Here is a 9,873-nt window from a genome sequence, read left to right as displayed (position 1 = left end):
TCTTTTGGAAGACAAAAATGTAGTTCTTTCTGCATTATGGATCATTTGAAGATCATTATGTTCAAACATGTGATCAACTGTAATGGTCCTATGTCTTAACATTTTTTTTTTGTTGAATTGTAACCCTTGCTATGCAACAAAAAAGTAATTTATTGAAAGTAATTTAGTTTAGCCACCTTACATCTGCAAATTCCAGTGGCATAGTAAATAATGGTATATAAAAATAATTGACAGTGATATACATGTAATCAATTATTACATAACAATATAGATGCAATACATTTGAATAAAATAAGCCTGATAAAAACAAACATTACAAGATTATTGTATATTGACATGAGCTAAATAAATTTATTTTTTATTACATAAAAAATAGAATGCTTATGATAATATGTTAGAATAACTTATTTCTAAAGCTTTCAGTCTATTTTCTTCATTTTTGTGTTTTTCAACTTGTTTTCCCTTTTTCATTTTTTCATATCGATCGTATGTAAATGGTGGAATTATTCGTACTCCTTCTAAGGACTTTACACGAGAGATAGCTACAAATGTCATTCCTGTTCTTTCAGTTGGACCTATATCAATTGTTGCCTTTTCAAGTGTTAGACCTTGTGATTTATGTATTGTCATTGCCCAAGCCAATCTCAATGGTATCTGGGTCGTAGATCCTCTATGTGTTGCATTGATAGGAACTGTTTGTGGGTTTTGAGCATTGAACGGTATTCCAGAGTAAGTATCAAACTTAACCATTACATACGTTGGTGGTTTTGGTGGCATACTTCCAGGTTTGTATACAATGTTTTCAACATATCCTAAAGCTCCATTTACAAGACCCGCTTCTATCCATAGATTAATAGTTAACATTACTCTTGCATTCTTCGAGATCAACAATTCCATATCAAGTTCATCCTGCAAACTTCCTTCCATTGCACTAAGATTTCCAGATTTTGTTGCAACACTGCGTGCCACAGGTTCTTTTAGTGAATATAATTTTTTTCTATTATGATTGTGAACATTATCATTTGTGGAGAATAAATGAACATTATTGTCAAACTCCTCATTCATTGATGCAGTGAGATTACTATTTGTTCTTGACATTAACAACTTCCAATCATTAATAGTAGGGTGTGCTTCTCTCATGTTTGTCAATAGTTCACGAAATTGCTTTTGCTGTATATCTTCTCCATCCTGTCTAAATATTTATTCCAACGTTACCACGATTTTGAAGTCTTCCCACAATAGTTTTGCTCGTCTGTTGCTATCATATGCTGCTCTGTCTCTAATCGGAGGCAACTGATTTAAATCTCCAACTAAAATCATAGAAATACCTGGAAAAAAATGAAAAATAGTAATGGCAATATTATAAATTGACAATTTAAAATTTTTATACATATAATTTGCATTTAGTATTATGCAAAGAAATTTTAATAATAGTGAATTGCAGTTGTGCATTTACCTCCAAAGTTGAGATTACGATTTTTTGGGAATGCTTGACGAAGTCTACAATCTATATTCTCCAACAATTTCTCTCCAATGAAGCTCATTTCATCAATCAATATGTATTTGATATGAGACATTTCTTCTTGAAAATGTGTTAATCTTGTTCCTTCTAGTTCACTAAAATCTTTTATTGGAATTTTCAACTTCGAATGAATTGTGGATGCGCTTATGTTGAATGCTGCAACTCTGGTTGGTGCAAGCAGTAAAAGGGGAGATTGATTAGGCATGGCTGCATTTTTGAGAGATTTAGTGATTGCACCAATGAGATATGACTTTCCCGTTCCTACTGTTCCTTGAACTATCATATACAATGGTGTCACATTTTTATCCATAGAATAGTGTGACATAATAATGCGTAATGCTTTTTCTTGTTTTCCACTGAGGCTTTTGTAATCGATATGTTCTGCTACATCATTATATATATGGCATTCATTATCTCTCACTGTATTGATGAAGTTGATTGCTCGAGATGTGTATTCATCACCTGGATATCCAAAAGACCAATTTGTTTACCTATCAATATCTCTTCTTCCCAACATATCTATTTCAGAAACTTGCATTAATTGACCATGATGTAATCTAGAAATGATTTCCCATTCATGCTCTGTAGTGTTTCCATGAACAAATTTATTTTTTTCAGTTTCTGAATCACTACTATTCTCATTATTTTCTGCATTATTTGTTCGCTCCACATGCCATGGATTATAATTAAATGACTCCCAATTTGATATTATGGAGTTTTTGTCATCACCAATATCTATTCTTATGTCACGGAAAGGTTTGTAGAGTAACAATTCTGAAAAACAAAAACCAACAAATTTTCCTGCCTCACGTGGAGGCATGGATAAAAATCTTGGAAACACTCTAACTATTGCTGCATTTTTTCTGGCCTGCCATTTGTTATCACTTTTTCGTCTATTATTATAAATCCATGATCTAGCTGCATCAATCATTGTGACAACTTCCATAGACAATGGCCTTGTTTTGTATCCATTGATGAATGATTGTGTATGTTCTTCATTTTCCTCTCCATCATTTATAGCCACAGGTTTGAATACTTCACATGAGACATTCAGATTAACAAACCGTCTACTACTTTCAACGAGTGGAAGTTCTAACAGCATGTGAGATGTTTCTTGAGCTCCAACATCTCTCTCAATAATAGTTTCATTTAGAAGTTTGCTATATGCTTTCGCTGCAAGATCATCTGGGTTCTCAATATTTGCAAGACGCATCAACATTTGATGGTAGGTTTCTGAACTTTTCTCTGCTTTTGCTGCATACTTTGCAATATATTTTATCACAGCATGTTTTGAGAGAACTGTTTGCCAGTCTATGTTGGCTCTCCATAATTGCAATATATAACGATTATGTGAATTGACTCTATCATCATTCCTTGCTGGATCAATTTTTTTTTCACCGGTATCTTTATCGTCATATAATTTTGAACCATGCAAATTTAAATTCCAAGGAGCATTGTATCTACAATAAAAATTAAAAATAAATTATTCAGCATTGTTGCAATATTATACTTACTCTTTATATATAAAATTTAAATTTTTTAAAGTACATACTTGCAAACCATGCTTCCTTTTTTCTTTCTTAAGCATGCACCCTCTCTACAGATTATATGTCTTTGTACAGTGTTTAGGATTTCTTCATAATCTTGATCTAAATCCATTTGAATAAGTTGTCTTGTATTTTTTAAGCATGGATGTAGAGAAAAAATTGGAAATGCCTGTGGTAACAAATATTAATGTATTAATTGGCTATTCATACAAGTGTTTACATTTCTGATGAAGAACAAAAAATTTCATTGTTCATCGTAATTATACTTGTACATTTTGCTGATGAATATCGTGTCTTGGATTCCATGCATGAACAATGGAATGAAAATATTTTTCTGCAGTTTTTACTTCCTGTTCATTAGACCAATCTATATTATCCATATTTCGTGCTCCATGTATCCATAAGAATCCATGAACATGTGGTGATCCCCTATGTTGCCACTCATATCTGCACCAATAGTCTTTAACATTGAAGCCCTTTTCTAATATTTCTTTTCTAAAGTTTGAATGTCTTAAATGCATATAGTGGGCAACTATGTGAGGGTAGTCGATAACGTTTTGTTTCCTCCATATTTGAGCTTCACGTGGATTACTTGGTGTTGTTCCTGGCATTGATTCATGTAAATCTGGCCAATACAAATCAGCTGCACTTAGTGTGAAGAATATTGTTGGTGTTCCTATCTGATGTAGCATGTCAGATAGTTCTACTCTGCATTTTGACCAATATGACTTGGTTCCTCTTAATGTTGTCCCAAATCGCATCAACTTATCAGCTAGGTGTGAGGTTGGCAATTGCTCCATGTGCTCACGCAATTCATTTATGGTGATGGGTAAATCTTGAAAGTTTCTTTTTGCAAAAATTGCACTTGAACTATTTGCTCGATGTCTCATTATCATGTTCATCATGTAGTACCTAAATCTTGGGTGTTTTCCAAAATGATGATCCCTATATCGAAGCAAATTCTTAACATATTCATGGAGGTGAACTTGTATTATTCGTGGTTCTAACCAGTCACATCTACCATCAGCAAATAGTGCTGGGAATGCCATGTCAAATAATCCTGATGTGACATATTCGTTAATTGGAGACACACCAATTGCAGGCCAATCAATCATTCTTAAAGGATCTGTGTGTGGGTTATTAATCCATGCATGGATTAATTCCATTTCTTTTTGCACATTAGGTGGTCTTGAAGCCATAGAAGTAGTGTGATCTATTAGGTTTCTTTCATCTATCTCCATAATCGAGCCAACAAATACTATTTGATTTGAATCATAATCAAATTCCATATTAACTGTTTTCATTTGCTTGAATATATTGTGGTCACAATCTCTTTCCACATCGTTTAGAGCATTAAAATCAATTGTGACATCAGAGTAGAACTTATCATTTTCGACTTTATATTGTAGTTCTTTGTACACATGATCTCTATTCACTGTAAAATTATAGTTTGTGCCTTTTTGATCTTTTCTACGAACAATAATTATTGGCAACTCTTTGATTGAATGAGGAAGAACTTTTGAAATTTGTTGAATATTCTGTGGAAAACTTATCGTGTGACCTTTGTATTTATATTGACCACCTATTGCATGTGTAACCTGTAAAATTGGATTTACTCGAGCAATCAACATCTCTTCTACCTGAGTTAGATTTGCAAGTTCTCTGGGTTGTGGCCCTGAGTCCATATTATTTGAAGAAGAAAATCTGTTGTTTCCTTTTTCTTGCCAACACCTATTACAAACAGGACCTTCTGATGTGCGTATGACTTTTATTCCAAGGTAACATTCTTGGCACACATAACACATTGTTGGAAAACGAAAGCTATCTATTCGGTTTCGAAAAATGACTTGCAGATTTCTAGAATCATTTTGAAGAATTTCACTATGATTGTCTACATTATTTTCCATTCTTTCATTTAAGTTATCATGTTGTACATATTCACTATTTTCAGGCACATACTCATTTGTCGTTGATTCTTCTGTAATTCCTTGGCATCTATTTCTGCTGAAATTTTCTTCTTCTCCCTGTTCATTTTCTAATTCTTGTACTGTTATCTCTCCTCTTCTTCTACCATATCTTTGTCTCTCTGCATTATTACGCTTTTGTCGAAGTTCTTCCCTTTGATCATCTGTCTTCTCCTCTCGCTGTCTTCATCGACATTCTCTTTGATATGCCCTTCTATATTCTCTTTGCTATTATCTTCTTCGTCCTCACATTGTTGGATTTGACTCGATTGGGGAGGAACTTGTTGACTATTTTCTATTTGATAAAGACAAAATTGTTGTGAATTTCGCTGAGAATCCCTTCTACTTACATTTGCTTCTTTTGAAATTTGATTTTCTAATTGTTGTTCTATTACTTGTGCTCTTCTTGTATTATAATTTTTTCTATTTGCTTCATTACTATGTACATGTTGTTGCTCTTGACTTTGAACATTTTCCATTTGTTCTTGTTTCCTTCTTCGATATTCTCTTTGATATGTCCTTTTATATTCCCTACGATGTTGTCTTCTTTGTTCTTCAGATTGAAATGTAAAGTTATGTTCTGGCATAACTGCAAAATGATATGTATTTAAATAATCTATTTTAATTACTGTATATGAATTTGATTAATTAGACTAAATTTTCATATGTTAATTTTTACAAATGATAAGTTATTTGTATGAGATGCATACATTGATTTTTTTTTCCATTTAAGAAATCATAGGAAACATTCAAACTTTAAGTTGCACTCAATTTGATATATAAACTTTTCGATAAAATAAATATGATTGTTATTTATTGGATATACTTTTTAATTGCTTTAATTTTACAATTAAAGCAATTAAAAAATATTTAAGTATAAACTATTGCTCTAGTCATGCAATACACTCTATCTTATATTCCATGCAAGAGGTTAGAAAGTGATATATAATATTGTTGATATATTATAAAATATATGTAAATTTTCTTATTACTAGTGGTTGGACCTCAGAAAGGTCCAATTTGTACTGCCGATAGCAATTTCTCAGACGAAGATGCAGAACATCATGGCTGAAAATGCATGCATTTAAGACAAGATACTTAGATCACTTGCAAAAAGAATAAATTTAAGTAAATAAAATAAGTAATCACTTTTTAGATTGTACTTAGATCACTTGCAAAAAAGAATAAATTTAAGTAAATAAAATAAGTAATCATTTTTTAGACTGAATTAATATGGTCAAATTTAATCTCAATGAACATCTCTGCAAGTACAAATGATAACTATTGTCATAAACATTTGTAATTTTGATGCAAAACAATAGATATTAGTGTTCCTGAATCTCTAAATTTCGAAGTACTCATCAACAAACTTGAGTTTGGTCACATGATCACTCAAGTTAATAACTCATCAGAAATAAAATGAAGACCACAACATGCAGCAATCCATAATCATTGGTACAATAGATATAAGATCCCTCACTAGTATCTCCCAAATTTTTGCAACATTTCTTCATACAACTTGTGTAATGTGAGATGTTTCTGTTTGCAATATCCGTGTTTCAGATTTGTTCTTCCCAAAAACTGATATCTCTATACTGTAAGCAGGGCTTTGGTTTTGAAGAGGTGTATTAAGAAATTTGGTATATTTTTGTTTGAAGGATTTCAAGTCTCACTATAAGTCGATCAAGATATTGAGAGTTAATGGAACAATGGTATGACCGAGATAATTAAATATCTATCAAATGACAATAACAACGTATTGTAAGAAATTGTAAACAAAAGATTGAAATTGATTATCCCAAAGTGGAGTTGAAAGATGACAAAATGGATAAAGAGATATCTATGGAAAATATTATCTCTAGCACAATCCTCTCTAAAAACATATGGGTGAATTATTACTTCAATATAAAAATAAAAGATATCAAATATAAAAATAAAAGATGTCAAATATATATTAGAGGAAGAAACATTGAGAAGGTTTTTCATAGTCCACTAATTGAATGGAGCTTCTATAAAATAGTGAATTTAATTATTCAGACTCTACAATGAATCATAGCATGTGATCCAAAATATTGATAAAAATTATATTCACAAAATTTTGCCAGAAGAATAATGTATAAAAAGATATTGATATCTAATTATTCAGTGAAGAATTTACCAATTGGGAAAAAATGGACCGCAACAAATATACCTTAGCAAGTAACACCTATTTCTGATTTGCATCGATCTGCTACTTTTTGAACAATACCCTATTCTACATGTATGCCTTGTAGCTGTAACTTCCATGTTTTCAGTAAGGATATATTCCAAGGTACATCCTTTTAATCTTTTGCTCCTCCAATGGTATATCCCAATTCTTTATCCAACTAAGAGTCGAGTCAAAGTAAAAGCATGCAACCTGAATTCTTAACATAGCTTATTATAAACAACAGTCCCAAATCTTTAAGAGAAATTAATCCATCTTTCTGACAGAACAGATTCTAGAATTTACACTAGTCTAGTCACCCAAAATAAGTAACTATGTGCCAGATTGCATTTAGTACAATCTTGCATACATACAAAAATCAAGACTGATTGGGCAAGTTGATCTAAGCAATGAAAATTTTCGCTCAACTTGATTACTTACACAACAACAGTAGTAAATAAATAAAGCAAACAATTAGCTCCTAATGATTGTGTCATCTTTTTGATATGATATACATCACTAATAGATATAATCTTCTTTCAGCTACGTGATTTCCAAATCCTACCTATGTACAAGAGGTTGCCCTTGCCTTCGAAATACTTCTACATCAAGAAACATATAATATTCTCGAAGTGTTAAAAAACATTAGCTATAAAAACAAAACCACAGTAGTGCTTCAAAATTAGAATCTCTCCATTTGACTGAAAGACAAGAAATACATGCATCTTAATCAGTAGAGCATTTACTGGCAATCAATATAATTACCATCAATAATTATTAAGTCTATTACCTGGATCAACGTATCTTTCTTCATCAGCAGCAACTGTCATGTTCCGAACAAGACCAAATTCCATGGTAGCAAAACAAGGATTTCCATCAGGCTTGGTAAGAGGCCATACATGATGTAAGACTTTATGTCGCAGATTGTATATTCATTTAACATAGAGAAAGCATAAGATTAATAGGATACCTATCTAGTTCTCTAGTCATTAAATCCCACGATTTATAAGTTCGTGAAGATACTTTAGCAAAACCATCAATTATTTTCATTCCATCAATATACCTAAAACTATAAGGGCAACAAGCTCAGGAACATCATTTCACAATATGTACGAATAAAGTTGGGGGTATAGTATGTCTCAATATAGTCATAGTGATTGATGGATTTCATACTGAATGTTTTCAAAGAGTTAATCAGAGATGAGGGTTTTAAGCTGAATAGATAACAAAATTAACAAAGATGTGTCCCAAAATGCTAACAAGTTATTATCTTTTAAACCTCGGCATGTGTTTTGAAATTGTACATTGGTTGATAAATGTGGTTACATGGTTAAAGAACTCATGGCAAAGTCCATAGTGATTGACAGACAATACAACGGAATTTTGTTTTGGTGCAACTTTTCGCAGTTTGTTGTTCCTTGTATATCTTCAAAAACAATATACCACCCTAATGTATGATTAATATATAGAAAGGCAACAGATTTAGTTCAAATTTTTCATCATTCCAGCAGTGATCTACATCATTCATGCAGGGTTTCAGTGTCATTTCTGCAATATTTGGCACCCTACATACCTGCTGTATAACAACGGACATTTTGATTTTGAAAGAGGATTTTTAAACAAAATACATAAAATATCAGACCAAAAAATGGCTCATAACAGAATAAAAGTAGAATAAATATGTTCAAAGCAGTTATGGCATTAATAACTATAGCAGAAACATCTCAGAACTGACGATTGAGTCAAAAATTGTGTTTAATTCGAAAAAAGATGAGGTTTCAATTAAATAACAAGAGTGTTCAATTATCAAAAAATTTATTGGGGTGAGTTTATCAAGAAGTCTCATAACGGATTAGGTTTGGGAAACAAGGAATGCAAAGCATTGTTTGAAATATCTTCCCACAAACACATAGATGGGAGAATCAAAATATAAATTTTCCCCCAAATTTGGTTTCACCACCTCCTATATATTGTAGCTGGCAGGGAATTCGTTCAGCCAAAAGCAAAACCCTTAGTTCAAAAGTAACCCCCAAATTGGCAGGGTTGTACAAAATACTCTTTAGTTCAACACATTTTGACTATAGGCACTGCATGTAAGAGAGCAATAATGACAAGATATAACACTCCAAGCTCCCATAGAAATAAAGTTGTAGCAAATAGAAATAAAGCTATAGCAAAAAGCTGACAATTCGATATATCATGTTTAATGTGATGCATTCTATAACAATATCTACAAGCACCAAATTGTGTGTACCATGAATAATAATGCGAAATAAAAAAAGACAAGAAGACTTTACATAAGGACCCAAGCTAGAGTACACCACTCCAAAGATTTGGAAAAATAAAAAATGATCTACCATATCTTGGAAACAAGGATGTTATTTAATAGAGTGCGATGCTAGTTGCATACCAAATAAAACCATAATTTAGGGCCTCATATTTCCTACTAATGTGTCCCTTACCAAAGACCTTAATTATTAGCTACATTATTGAAAATACCCTCATTTTCTCTATGAAAATGCCATAAAATCAAAGTCTAGCATATAATTATCATGTTATGTGGTTTCCTTAACAGAACATCAAAGTCTAGCATATAATTATACAAATCTAAGCCTCAAATTTATTGATAGCTTATTTTCACACCCATTCCATCCA

The 9,873-nt window shown here is 31.9% G+C and overlaps 1 protein-coding gene across 1 annotated transcript; it reads right to left on the bottom strand.

The window, feature by feature from the left end:
* Positions 1–255: 255 nt before the first annotated feature.
* Positions 256–8,072, bottom strand: LOC131070602 (uncharacterized). The gene is made up of 9 exons (XM_059208673.1): positions 8,009–8,072; positions 5,384–5,622; positions 3,336–5,213; positions 3,075–3,238; positions 2,069–2,982; positions 1,457–1,984; positions 1,238–1,328; positions 514–1,192; positions 256–297 (listed from the first exon to the last, which is right to left on the bottom strand). Exons 1-9 carry the CDS (start codon positions 8,070–8,072, stop codon positions 256–258), a joined length of 4,599 nt encoding a protein of 1,532 aa, XP_059064656.1.
* Between the last annotated feature and the right edge of the window lie 1,801 nt (positions 8,073–9,873).

This window comes from Cryptomeria japonica, chromosome 7 (assembly GCF_030272615.1).
Source record: "Cryptomeria japonica chromosome 7, Sugi_1.0, whole genome shotgun sequence".
NCBI classification, from domain to species: Eukaryota; Viridiplantae; Streptophyta; class Pinopsida; order Cupressales; family Cupressaceae; genus Cryptomeria; species Cryptomeria japonica.
The sequence above is the reverse complement of the archived record's forward strand: the minus strand, read 5'-3'. Positions and strand labels throughout refer to the sequence as shown.

What these genes read in the sequence shown, in the direction of transcription:
- LOC131070602 (XM_059208673.1), bottom strand. Translation starts at nt 8,072, where the DNA reads ATGGAATTTGGTCTTGTTCGGAACATGACAGTTGCTGCTGATGAAGAA. An exon ending in AGAAAGATACGTTGATCCAG is followed by an intron (nt 5,623 to 8,008) that starts GTAATAGACTTA and finishes ATCATTTTGCAG; the next exon opens with TTATGCCAGAACATAACTTT. An exon ending in CATTTCTAGATTACATCATG is followed by an intron (nt 1,985 to 2,068) that starts GTCAATTAATGC and finishes TTGGATATCCAG; the next exon opens with GTGATGAATACACATCTCGA.